The sequence below is a fragment of the Nerophis lumbriciformis genome, linkage group LG26 (genome assembly GCF_033978685.3).
Source record: "Nerophis lumbriciformis linkage group LG26, RoL_Nlum_v2.1, whole genome shotgun sequence".
Taxonomy (NCBI): domain Eukaryota; kingdom Metazoa; phylum Chordata; class Actinopteri; order Syngnathiformes; family Syngnathidae; genus Nerophis; species Nerophis lumbriciformis.
Window position 1 is genome coordinate 38,994,471 of NC_084573.2, and position 14,105 is coordinate 39,008,575.

The window sequence follows — 14,105 nt, forward strand, 5'->3', positions numbered from 1 at the left end:
CTAAGTGGTAGAGAAAATGGATGGAGGGACGTTTGAATGCTCTAATAAATAAATGACTGTATACATTTCTTAAGCATTTAATTGGTCTGTTTTAATTGAACTCATAATACATCCATCCATCCATCTTCTTACGCTTATCCTAGGTGGGGTCACGGGGGAAGAAGCCTAAGCAGAGAAGCCCAGACTTCCCTCTCCCCAGCCACTTCGTCCAGCTCCTCCCGGGGGATCCCGAGGCGTTCCCAGGCCAGCCGGGAGACATAGTCTACCCAACGTGTCCTGGGTCTTCCCTGTGGTATCCTACCGGTCGGACGTGCCCCAAACACCTTCGTAGGGAGGCGTTCGGGTGGCATCCTGACCAGATGCCCGAACCACCTCATCTGGCTCCTCTCGATGTGGAGGAGCAGCGGCTTTACTTTGAGCTCCTCCCGGATGACAGAGCTTCTCACCCTATCTCTAAGGGAGAGACCCGCCACCCGGCGGTGGAAACTCATTTGGGCCGCTTGTACCCGTGATCTTGTCCTTTCGGTCATAACCCAAAGCTCATGACCATAGGTGAGGATGGGAACGTAGATCGACCGGTAAATTGAGAGCTTTGCCTTCCGGCTCAGCTCCTTCTTCACCACAACGAATCGATACAGCGTCCGCATTACTGAAGACGCCGCACCGATCCGCCTGTCGATCTCACCATCCACTCTTCCCTCACTCGTGAACAAGACTCCGAGGTACTTGAACTCCTCCACTTGGGGCAGGGTCTCCTCCCCAACCTGGAGTTGGCACTCCAGCCTTTTCTGGGCGAGAACCATGAACTCGAACTTGGAGGTGCTGATTCTCATCCCAGTCGCTTCACACTCGGCTGTGAACCGTTCCAGTGAGAGCTGAAGATCCTGGCCAGATGAAGCCATCAGGACCACATCATCTGCAAAAAGCAGAGACCTAATCCTGCAGCCACCAAACCAGATCCCCTCAACGCCTTGACTGCGCCTAGAAATTCTGTCCATAAAAGTTATGAACAGAATGGTTGACAAAAGGGCAGCCTTGGCGGAGACCAAACCTCACTGGAAACGTCTCTGACTGAATACCGGCAATGCGGACCAAGCTCTGACACTGATCGAGCAGGGAGCGGACCGCCACAATCAGACAGTCCGATACTGTCTGTGTGTTTGGAGCTTTTCTGCCAGCCAGAATTTTGTTCACAACTTCTACGTTGACGCTCACGGACCATTTCTGCCCAGATTTTTTTTTTTGCACATTACTTTTGTAAAAAAATAATAAAAAAAGACTTTGCTCAAAGCCTTCACCTCAGAAACCGTTTCCTTTTCCACTGTCAAAACTTGTTTACCATAAGATCTCAGGGCGTTCAATCGTTCGCAACTGGACTGTTTGGTTTGTTTTGGAAGACGTTTCGCTGCCCATCCAAGTAGCCTTCAGCAGTTCATGACCATAGACTTAGATTGGTCAGATCTGACTAATCGGATCAGACCAATCTAAGTCTATGATCTGACTAATCAGATCTGACCAATTGAAGTCTATGAACTGACTAATGAGATCTGACCAATCGAAGTCTATGATCTGACTAATCAGATCTGACCAATTGAAGTCTATGAACTGACTAATGAGATCTGACCAATCGAAGTCTATGATCTGGCTAATCAGATCTGACCAACCAAACAGTTCCAACCAACCTAAGTCTATGAGCACGAACTGTTGAAGTCTACTCAGATGAGCGTCTTCCAAGACAAACCAACCAGTCCAGTTGCGAACGATTGAACGCCCTGAGATGACAACGACCTGGATGAATGAGAACCTTCATAGGTATGTTACCGTATGATGTACTAGGAATCATATGACGTCACGACTTTATGACATAAATGTATGACACTGTAGCTAACTGAGCTTTGTAAACACGACACCGGGACCTTCGCCATCTAGTGTGTTTCTAAAGCTAACTAAAATGGCGTCTATTTTCTGTCCCACAATGGTATGAATTTTGGGAGCTACTCAAGGTGCGTAACCAAATGTCAGTTAAATACTTTTGAGCATTTTAAAATCAACGTTCCAGCAAAGCACTCTGACGAATGATCCAATTCTCCTTTGGCGTATGATTTAATATTAAGGCAGTGCGAGTGATGGACTGTGAGATGCTCTCATTTGAAACTCCTGATCGTGGACTCTGGCTGTGTCTCCTACGACAATACCTTCGTCATTACACGTCAGTCAGGACACATTTTGACACTTTTGTTTGTTGTCAAAATGTGATTACTGTCATCGAAGTTAATCCGAGAGAAATGATCATGCACAGTCACTACACCGTCTCCTCTCACGCCGCGGTAAATGCAATTATCTGCCAAAACGCTGCGGGCCTGTGTTTTTTTTCCCCCGAGAGTGAGCGACGACAGCTCTCGTTGACTTGTTGCTTTAGCTTCAGTAGTAGTGAACAATGGCAACTGAAGCAACACCCAAATCGAAGCTGAAACTATATAAATCCATCCATCCATCTTCTTCCGCTTATCCGAGGTCGGGTCGCGGGGGAAGCAGCTTAAGCAGGGAAGCCCAGACTTCCCTCTCCCCAGCCACTTCGTCCAGCTCCTCCCGGGGGATCCCGAGGCGTTCCCAGGCCAGCCGGGAGAGATAGTCTTCCCAGCGTGTCCTGGGTCTTCCCCGTGGCCTCCTACCGGTCGGACGTGCCCGAAACACCTTCCTAGGGAGGCGTTCGGGTGGCATCCTGACCAGATGCCCGAACCACCTCATCTGGCTCCTCTCGATGTGGAGGAGCAGCGGCTTTACTTTGAGCTCCCCCCCGAATGACAGAGCTTCTCACCCTATCTCTAAGGGAGAGCCCCGCCACTCGGGCGGAGGAAACTCATTTCGGCCGCTTGTACCCGTGATCTTGTCCTTTCGGTCATAACCCAAAGCTCATGACCATAGGTGAGGATGGGAACGTAGATCGACCGGTAAATCGAGAGCTTTGCCTTCCGGCTCAGCTCCTTCTTCACCACAACGGATCGATACAGCGTCCGCATTACTGAAGACGCCGCACCGATCCGCCTGTCGATCTCACCATCCACTCTTCCCTCACTCGTGAACAAGACTCCGAGGTACTTGAACTCCTCCACTTGGGGAAAGATCTCCTCCCCAACCCGGAGATGGCACGCCAACCTTTTCCGGGAGAGAACCATGGACTCGGACTTGGAGGTGCTGATTCCCAACTATATAAATGGTTGTGGAATATCATTCCACATATCATATTCATATAAGTTCTCATTTTTACATATTTTACATTTATTCGCTTAAATCTCTCTCATATTGCGCCAGTTGGGTATTTTGTTTTGGCTGCCCACTGTTATTCAAGTTAACATTGAATAGGTCCAGTTCGGTTGCCGGTGGGGCGGGGGCGGTCTTCCCGTCCGGTTGCGGGGAGTCTCTGGGTCCCTCGGGCGGGGCGTCTCGCCTTTCTGCCCGTGTGGGGTGTGGTCTCTCGCTGGCTTGGAGTTTGGCTGTCCCCTGCTTTTCTCGTGCCCTGTCCTCTGCCGGGTGCGTCTGTCTGCGGCCTGCTGCTGGCCCTTGTGGGCGGTACGGTGGGCCGGGCTCTGGGGTTCCTGTCGCTGGCCGGCTTGGCTGCGTGGGGGCGGTGGTCCCTGGTTCCCTGGGCACCACGCCTACTGTTTGTGGGTTGGGCTCTCGGGGGTGATGGGGACGTGCTCTGGCTCCCACGCACTCTGGGAGTCGAATGTATTGTACATGAAAAACATATTTGACAGGTAAAGTGTAAAATTTGGTTGGAATTGAGTGTGTGGAATATATAGGATGGGCACTGAAACCTGGTTCCATATTGGCACCAGTGTCACCATAAGCGGTACCGTGGTGGCTGATGGTCTTTTAAGTAAGGGAGCTCATTTCCAGGTACTCTGTAAATACGACTTTACACATGTTCTCCAATAAAAGGATTGAAAGATTGAGGGGATCCGGTTTGGTGGCTGCAGGATTAGGTCTCTGCTTTTTGCGGATGATGTGGTCATCATGGCTTCATCTGGCCAGGATCTTCAGATCTCACTGGATCGGTTCGCAACCGAGTGTGAAGCGACTGGGATGAGAATCAGCATCGCCAAGTCCGAGTCAATGGTTCTTGCCCGTAAAAGGGTGAAGTGCCATCTCCGGGTTGGGGAGGGGATATTGCCCCATGTGGAGGAGTTCAAGTACCTCAGAGTCTTGTTCCAGAGTGAGGGAAGAGTGGATGGTGAGATCGACAGGCGGATCAGTGCGGCGTCTTCAGTAATGCAGACGCTGTATCGAGCTGTTTTGGTGAAGAAGGAGCTGAGCCGGAAGGCAAAGCTCTCAATTTACTGGCCGGTCTACGTTCCCATCCTCACCTATGGTCATGAGGTTTGGGTTATGACTGAAAGGACGGGTACGAACGGCCGAAATGAGTTTCCTCCGTCGGGTGGCGGGTATCTCCCTTAGAGATAGGGTGAGAAGCTCTGTCATCTGGGAGGAGCTCAAAGTAAAGCCGCTGCTCCTCCCCATGGAGAGGAGCCAGATGAGGTGGTTCGGGCATCTGCTCAGGATGCCACCCGAACACCTCCCTAGAGAGGTGTTTAGGGCACGTCCGACTGGCAGGAGACCACAGACAAGACCCAGGACATGTTGGGAAGACTATGTCTCTTGGCTGGCCTGGGAACGCTTCAGGATCCCCCGGGAGGAGCTGGACGAAGTGGCTGGGGAGAGAGAAGTCTGGGATTCCCTGCTTAGGCTGCTGCCCCTGCGACCCGACCTCAGATAAGCGGAAGAAGATGGATGGATTGAAAGATGCTCGATTGTAAAATGTTCCGTGTCAACTCGTAACAACGGAATGAAATGCTCTGGCAGTGGTTTAGCATCCAGGCCAGCCGAGGCCAAGCCCACCTTCCAAACACTTCTAGACATGCTGAGCGTCCGGTGGGCGGGACAAAGCCAAGAATTGATCCAATGACTGTCTAGTTTGACTGCAGTGGAACAACCCGCTCTGTGCAATCAAGTTAGCACGTGTCTTAGTACGGGCAAACCTTGAGTAAATCAGGCCCTGAGTACCAATGGGAAGTGAGACACAGCCTTTGTGTGGTTAATATCAATAATGATATTCCATCCATCCATTTTCTACCGCTTATTCCCTTTGGGGTCGCGGGGGGCGCTGGAGCCTATCTCAGCTACAATCGGGCGGAAGGCGGGGTACACCCTGGACAAGAACCAAGAAATACTTTGAGTAAAAACTAAGTATAATCAAAATGTTATTTCAATTTTTTCTGTTGCGTGTGTGTCCAAAAAAAAAAAGCATGAGCCAGGCCACACGACCGATGTGCTGGATGGCTTTTGGATGAGTTACTCAAAGATAGAGGCCAACGATGGAGAGGCAGTGAACAGGTACTGGCTGGGCATTGACAAACATTCTGCAAGCATCATCTCCTCCAAATCCACCGAAGAGGATGTCTCAAGTTGGAAGGCTGGCGCTAGTGAGGAAATGTCCACAAGCAGTCAGAACACTGAGCTCTTGCATCGCTCTTTCTCACCAGAAGAGGGCAACAAAAGCATATTACCTGAAGAAAACATCAGTCAAGGTGAGTTCCTGGTATCAATATGTCAATCCATCCATTTTCACTGTTGTGTTTATTACCCACATAAATTGACAGGAACAGTTAAACACATCAAATGTAGGGTAAACGGTAGCAACATTAGCTCAAAAAGCCAGCACTTTAATGATAGCATGCTAGCATAAACATGCATACAGTTAGCATGTTTCACTTACCAAGTTATATGACTGTAAGTTGTACGGCTGCGGAATTCAAGAAAAAAAAGTGTAAAATTAGCAAAAAAAAAGTTAGCGCTTTAATGTTAGCGTGCTAGCATGCTAAAGTTAGCACGCTAACAGTCAACAAGTGTCACATGCCAAGTCATATGACTCTAGGGTAAATGGTTGCAAAATTAGCTCAAAAAGATAGCATGTTAATGTTAGCATGCTAGCTTGCTAACGTAGACATGCATACAGTTAGCATGTTTTGACTGTAAGTTGTATGGCTGCGGAATTCGAGAAACAAGTGTACAATTTGAAAAAAAAGTTAGCACTTTAATGTTAGCGTGCTAGCATGCTAAAGTTAGTAGCTAACAGTTAACAAGTGTCACATGCCAAGTTATATGACTCTAGGGTATATGGTAGCAACATTAGCTCAAAAAGCCAGCACTTTAACGAAAGCATGCTAGCATGCTAACATAAACATGCTATTAGTTAGCATGTTTCACTTAGCAAGTTATATGACTCTAAGTTTTATGGCTGCGGAATTCAAGAAAAAAGTGTAAAATTTGCAAAAAAAAGTTAGCACTTTAATGTAAGCATGCTAAAGTTAGCACGCTAACAGTTAACAAGTGTCACATACCAAGTTATATGACTAGGGTATATGGTAGCAACATTAGCTCAAAAAGCCAGCACTTTAACGATAGCATGCTAGCATAAACATGCTATTAGTTAGCATGTTTCACATACCAAATTATATGACTGTAAGTTGTATGGCTGCGGAATTCGAGAAAAAAGTGTAACATTTTCCAAAAAAAGTTGGCACTTTAATGTTAACGTGCTAGCATGCTAAAGTTAGTAGCTAACAGTTAACACGTGTCACATACTAAGTTATATGACTCTAGGGTGTATGGTAGCAAAATTAGCTCAAAAAGATAGCATGTTAATGTTAGCATGCTAGCTTGCTAACGTAAACATGCATACAGTTAGCATGTTTTGACTGTAAGTTGTATGGCTGCGGAATTCGAGAAAAAAGTGTACAATTTGAAAAAAAAGTTAGCACTTTAATGTTAGCGTGCTACCCTGCTAAAGTTAGTAGCTAACAGTTAACAAGTGTCACAAACCAAGTTATATGACTCTAGGGTATATGGCAGCAACATTAGCTCAAAAAGCCAGCACTTTAACGAAAGCATGCTAGCATGCTAATGTAAACGTGCTATTAGTTAGCATGTTTCACTTAGCAAGTTATATGACTAAGTTGTATGGCTGCGGAATTCAAGAAAAAAAAGTGTAAAATTTGCACACAAAAAAAAGTTAGCACTTTAATGTTAGCATGCTAAAGTTAGCACGCTAACAGTTAACAAGTGTCACATACCAAGTTATGTGACTCTAGGGTATATGGTAGCAACATTACCTCAAAAAGTCAGCACTTTAACGATAGCATGCTAGCATAAACATGCATACAGTTAGCATGTTTCACATACCAAATTATATGACTAAGTTGTATGGCTGCGGAATTCGAGAAAAAAGTGTATCATTTAAAAAAAAAAAGTTAGCACTTTAAGGTTAGCGTGCTAGCATGCTAAAGTTAGTAGCTAACAGTTAACAAGTGTCACATACTAAGTTATATGACTCTAGGGTATATGGTAGCAAAATTAGCTCCAAAAGATAGCACTTTAATGATAGCATGCTAACATAAACATGCTATTAGCTAGCATGTTTCACTTAGCAAGTTATATGACTAAGTTGTATGGCTGCGGAATTCAAGAAAAAAAGTGTAACATTTTCAAAAAAAAAGTTAGCACTTTAATGTTAGCATGCTAAAGTTAGCACGCCAACAGTTAACAAGTGTCACATACCAAGTTATATGACTAGGGTATATGGTAGCAACATTAGCTCAAAAAGCCAGCACTTTAACGATAGCATGCTAGCATAAACATGCATACAGTTAGCATGTTTCACATACCAAATTATATGACTGTAAGTTGTATGGCTGCGGAATTCAAGAAAAAAGTAACATTTAAAAAAAAAGTTAGCACTTTAATGTTAGCGTGCTAGCATGCTAAAGTTAGTAGCTAACAGTTAACAAGTGTCACATACCAAGTTATATGACTTTAGGGTATATGGTAGCAACATTAGCTCAAAAAGCCAGCACTTTAATGATCGCATGCTAACATAAACATGCTATTAGTTAGCATGTTTCACTTACCAAGTTATATGACTGTAAGTTGTATGGCTGTGGAATTTGAGAAAAAAGTGTAAAATTTGCGCACACAAAAAGTTAGCACTTTAATGTTAGCGTGCTAGCATGCTAAAGTTAGTAGCTAACAGTTAACAAGTGTCACATACCAAGTTATATGACTAGGGTATATGGTAGCAACATTAGCTCAAAAATCCAGCACTTTAACGAAAGCATGCTAGCATGCTAACGTAAACGTGCTATTAGTTAGCATGTTTCACTTAGCAAGTTATATGACTAAGTTGTATGGCTGCAGAATTCAAGAAAAAAAAGTGTAAAATTTGCAAAAAAAAAGTTAGCACTTTAATGTTAGCATGCTAAAGTTAGTAGCTAACAGTTAACAAGTGTCACATACCAAGTTATATGACTAGGGTATATGGTAGCAACATTAGCTCAAAAAGCCAGCACTTTAACGATAGCATGCTAGCATAAACATGCATACAGTTAGCATGTTTCACAGACCAAATTATATGACTAAGTTGTATGGCTGCGGAATTCGAGAAAAAAGTGTAACATTTTCAAAAAAAAGTTAGCACTTTAATGTTAGCGTGCTAGCATGCTAAAGTTAGTAGCTAACAGTTAACAAGTGTCACATACCAAGTTATATGACTCTAGGGTATATGGTAGCAACATTAGCTCAAAAAGCCAGCACTTTAATGATAGCATGCTAGCATAAACATGCATACAGTTAGCATGTTTCACATACCAAATTATATGACTGTAAGTTGTATGGCTGCGGAATTCGAGAAAAAAGTGTAACATTTTCAAAAAAAAAGTTAGCACTTTAATGTTAGCGTGCTAGCATGCTAAAGTTAGTAGCTAACAGTTAACAAGTGTCACATACTAAGTTATATGACTCTAGGGTATATGGTAGCAAAATTAGCTCAAAAAGATAGCACTTTAATGATAGCATGCTAACATAAACATGCTATTAGTTAGCATGTTTCACTTAGCAAGTTATATGACTAAGTTGTATGGCTGCGGAATTCAAGAAAAAAAGTGTAAAATTTTCAAAAAAAAAGTTAGCACTTTAATGTTAGCATGCTAAAGTTAGCACGCCAACAGTTAACAAGTGTCACATACCAAGTTATATGACTAGGGTATATGGTAGCAACATTAGCTCAAAAAGCCAGCACTTTAACGATAGCATGCTAGCATAAACATGCATACAGTTAGCATGTTTCACATACCAAATTATATGACTGTAAGTTGTATGGCTGCGGAATTCAAGAAAAAAGTAACATTTAAAAAAAAAGTTAGCACTTTAAGGTTAGCGTGCTAGCATGCTAAAGTTAGTAGCTAACAGTTAACAAGTGTCACATACTAAGTTATATGACTCTAGGGTATATGGTAGCAAAATTAGCTCAAAAAGATAGCATGTTAATGTTAGCATGCTAGCTTGCTAACGTAAACATGCATACAGTTAGCATGTTTTGACTGTAAGTTGTATGGCTGCGGAATTCAAGAAAAAAGTGTACAATTTGAAAAAAGAGTTAGCACTTTAATGTTAGTGTGCTAGCATGCTAAAGTTAGTAGCTAACCGTTAACACGTGTCACATACCAAGTTCTATGACTCTAGGGTAAATGGTAGCAAAATTCGCTTAAAAAGCCAGCACTTTAATGATAGCATGCTAGCATGCTAACAAACATGTATACAGTTAGCATGTTTCACTTACCAAGTTATATGACTGTAGGTTGTATGGCTGCGGAATTCAAGAGAAAAGTGTAAAATTTGCAGAAAAAAAAGTTAGCACTTTAATGTTAGCGTGCTAGCATGCTAATGTTAGTAGCTAACAGTTAACAAATGTCACATACCAAGTTATATGACTCTAGAGTATATGGTAGCAACATTAGCTCAAAAAGCCAGCACTTTAACAATAGCATGCTAGCATGCTAACATAAACATGTTATTAGTTAGCATGTTTCACTTAGCAAGTTATATGACTAAGTTACTGAGAAATTTGTGAAAGCGAAACAATACAAAAAGAATATCATTGTAAGTTAATAATACTAACACAGACACTTGTAAACATGGTAGCATATTAGCTCATGCTAACGACGCTAGCATCATTATACCACGATAGCACACACAAATATGTATAAAAAAACCCTCCTACAGACATCACACATGGAAAGGGTTAGTAAGTATAAACAGTTGTAGTTATATTGTAAAACTTACAAACCTTGCTTGGAGTGATGAATGAAGAATCCATACGAGTAGAACCGCTATGGACGGCCAGAAGACAGAATGACACTTTTGTTTAACAAAAATGAAATCTATAAATTAGCCGCTCCGTCTTGTAAGACGCAGGGTTCAAAGTGTAGGAAAAAAGTAGTGGCCTATAGTCCAGGATTGACGGTACTATTAATCATGACAGACTTCATGAGAGACCACTTTGGGACAAACCTTACAATTTTGAGCCATGATAAAATACAAGTTTTAAAATATGGCTGCTGAGAAGACCCATCCATCCGTCCATCCATTTTCCTCCGCCTATATCGAGGTCGGGTCGCGGGGACAGCAGCCTAAGCAGAGAAGCCCAGACTTCCCTCTCCCCAGCCACTTCATCCAGCTCTTCCCAGGGGGATCCCGAGGCGTTCCCAGGCCAGCCGGGAGACATAGTCTTCCCAACGTGTCCTGGGTCTGCCCCCTGGTCTCCTACCAGTCGGACGTGCCCTAAACACCTCCCTAGGGAGGCGTTCGGATGGCATTCTGACCAGATGCCCGAACCACCTCATCTGGCTCCTCTCCATGTGGAGGAGCAGCGGCTTTACTCTTGAGTTTTTCCCGGATGACAGAGCTTCTTACCCTATCTCTAAGGGAGAGACCAGCCACCCGGCGGAGGAAACTCAATTGGGCCGTTTGTACCCGTGATCTTGTCCTTTCGGTCATAACCCAAAGCTCATGACCATAGGTGAGGATGGGAACGTAGATCGACCGGTAAATTGAGAGCTTTGCCTTCCGGCTCAGCTCTTTCTTCACCACAACGGATCGATACAGCGTCCGCATTACTGAAGACGCCGCACCGATCCGCCTGTCGATCTCACCATCCACTCTTCCCTCACTCGTGAACAAGACTCCTAGGTACTTGAACTCCTCCACTTGGGGCAAGATCTCCTCCCCAACCCGGAGATGACACTTCACTCCTTTCCCGGGAGAGAACCATGGACTCGGACTTGGAGGTGTTGATTCTCATCCCAGTCGCTTCACACTCGGCTGCGAACCGACCCAGTGAGAGCTGAAGATCCTGGCCAGTTGAAGCCATCAGGACCACATCATCTGCAAAAAAGCAGAGACCTAATCCTGCAGCCACCAAACCGGATCCCCTCAACGCCCTGACTGCGCCTAGAAATTCTGTCCATAAAAGGTATGAACAGAATCGGAGAAGATCCAGCTATAGTGAAACACTAAGCATCAGGTAGTAGTGTTGCTAAGTGCTAAACAAGACGTACAAACTACGAACGTTATAAAACAATCACTTACTGTACAAAGTCCGCTCTCACTGGGATGGCGACTGAAGGGATGTTTATATCTTTCAGCGTGAAACATGTTTCCCCCCCGTTTAGATGATGAATTTAGCACAATCCTCTCTCTGGTAAAAAAATGGTGGGAGCAGATCAGCATCTTGTCGAATCTTCCGAACGATGCTGAAGTTAAATTTCAATGTTGAGACCAACTTCTCGGCTTATAGCCGTACCTGGCCATCGCTCCATAGGGTTAGCAATCATCCTCCGCCTGTTCCACAGTTCAGTTCTTGCGTTGTTAACTGGGCCCACATGGATGTGGGGGTGCCTTCTTCCGCCATCGCAGCCGTTGTGGTAGTTCTTAAATCTACCGTCTCCCGCCTGCTCCGCCGTTGAGGTCTTCACCGTATCCCTGGCTAGCGGGCAGTCAGGTCCTAGGTCTTTGCCAAGGGCCACCTGGGGTAACAGTAGTAAAGGGGTTAACCTCCTAGTGCCCCAAGACCCCATAGAGGAGCCTCCACTGCCGGATGCACTTTAACGTCATGCCCAGGACACGTACACACCTGTACGCACCTGTACACACCTGTATACACCTGCACACAAAAGAGAAAGTTTGTGTTTCAAATAAGAATTGTGAATGATAGGCAAAATTGAAGGGCAGTTCCCCTTTAACAAAACCAACCTGAGTCACATGGTTACAGATTCAAATGTTTCCCGTAACAGAACATACAGGTAAAAGCCAGTAAATTAGAATATTTGGAAAAACTTGATTTATTTCAGTAATTGCATTCAAAAGGTGTAACTTGTACATTATATTTATTCATTGCACACAGACTGATGCATTCAAATGTTTATTTCATTTAATTTTGATGATTTGAAGTGGCAACATATGAAAATCCAAAATTCCGTGTGTCACAAAATTAGAATATTACTTAAGGCTAATACAAAAAAGGCATTTTTAGAAATGTTGGCCAACTGAAAAGTATGAAAATGAAAAATATGAGCATGTACAATACTCAATACTTGGTTGGAGCTCCTTTTGCCTCAATTACTGCGTTAATGCGGCGTGGCATGGAGTCCATGAGTTTCTGGCACTGCTCAGGTGTTATGAGAGCCCAGGTTGCTCTGATAGTGGCCTTCAACTCTTCTGCGTTTTTGGGTCTGGCATTCTGCATCTTCCTTTTCACAATACCCCACAGATTTTCTATGGGGCTAAGGTCAGGGGAGTTGGCGGGCCAATTTAGAACAGAAATACCATGGTCCGTAAACCAGGCACGGGTAGATTTTGCGCTGTGTGCAGGCGCCAAGTCCTGTTGGAACTTGAAATCTCCATCTCCATAGAGCAGGTCAGCAGCAGGAAGCATGAAGTGCTCTAAAACTTGCTGGTAGACGGCTGCGTTGACCCTGGATCTCAGGAAACAGAGTGGACCGACACCAGCAGATGACATGGCACCCCAAACCATCACTGATGGTGGAAACTTTACACTAGACTTCAGGCAACGTGGATCCTGTGCCTCTCCTGTCTTCCTCCAGACTCTGGGACCTCGATTTCCAAAGGAAATGCAAAATTTGCATGGTTGGGTGATGGTTTGGGGTGCCATGTCATCTGCTGGTGTCGGTCCACTCTGTTTCCTGAGATCCAGGGTCAACGCAGCCGTCTACCAGCAAGTTTTAGAGCACTTCATGCTTCCTGCTGCTGACCTGCTCTATGGAGATGGAGATTTCAAGTTCCAACAGGACTTGGCGCCTGCACACAGCGCAAAAATCTACCCGTGCCTGGTTTACGGACTATGGTATTTCTGTTCTAAATTGGCCCGCCAACTCCCCTGACCTTAGCCCCATAGAAAATCTGTGGGGTATTGTGAAAAGGAAGATGCAGAATGCCAGACCCAAAAACGCAGAAGAGTTGAAGGCCACTATCAGAGCAACCTGGGCTCTCATAACACCTGAGCAGTGCCAGAAACTCATCGACTCCATGCCACGCCGCATTAACGCAGTAATTGAGGCAAAAGGAGCTCCAACCAAGTATTGAGTATTGTACATGCTCATATTTTTCATTTTCATACTTTTCAGTTGGCCAACATTTCTAAAAATGCCTTTTTTGTATTAGCCTTAAGTAATATTCTAATTTTGTGACACACGGAATTTTGGATTTTCATTTGTTGCCACTTCAAATCATCAAAATTAAATGAAATAAACATTTGAATGCATCAGTCTGTGTGCAATGAATAAATATAATGTACAAGTTACACCTTTTGAATGCAATTACTGAAATAAATCAAGTTTTTCAAAATATTCTAATTTACTGGCTTTTACCTGTATATGTGTGTTTCTGCAGAGGAGTTTGATGCAAAATACCAACAGTTGGAAGAGCTTGGAAAAGGTGGCTTTGGATTTGTGTTCGCAGGCCACAGAAAGTCTGACTCTTTGCCGGTAAGTACTACACACCCACAGGACCGTTCTGCAATGTACGCCAAGTTCTCAGGACATGCACATGTTGTCTTATAGGTGGCAATCAAACATATTCCTAATATCAGTGTGGAGGATGAATTACAGGTAAATATAAATAACAAGAGTGCAAAAGTCCACCATAATCTCGGTTCGACATGTCCTTCAGTCCTAAGGTCATGGTTTAGTTCGTAC

The 14,105-nt window shown here is 44.3% G+C and overlaps 1 protein-coding gene across 4 annotated transcripts in view; it reads left to right on the forward strand.

Annotated features, from left to right (window-relative positions):
- LOC133623657 (serine/threonine-protein kinase pim-2-like) overlaps window positions 1-14,105 on the forward strand; it is a 44,450-nt gene that overhangs the window by 19,846 nt on the left and 10,499 nt on the right. For 3 of the 4 annotated variants that reach the window (XM_061986911.2, XM_061986912.2, XM_061986915.2), the window contains exons 2-4: window positions 5,306-5,588; window positions 13,801-13,895; window positions 13,971-14,018. In XM_061986911.2, coding sequence (XP_061842895.1) covers window positions 5,306-5,588; window positions 13,801-13,895; window positions 13,971-14,018 — 426 coding nt within the window. Of the gene's footprint in view, window positions 1-1,853; window positions 2,004-5,305; window positions 5,589-13,800; window positions 13,896-13,970; window positions 14,019-14,105 lie in introns of those variants that run through there. The other variant, XM_061986914.2, reaches the window with a different exon arrangement.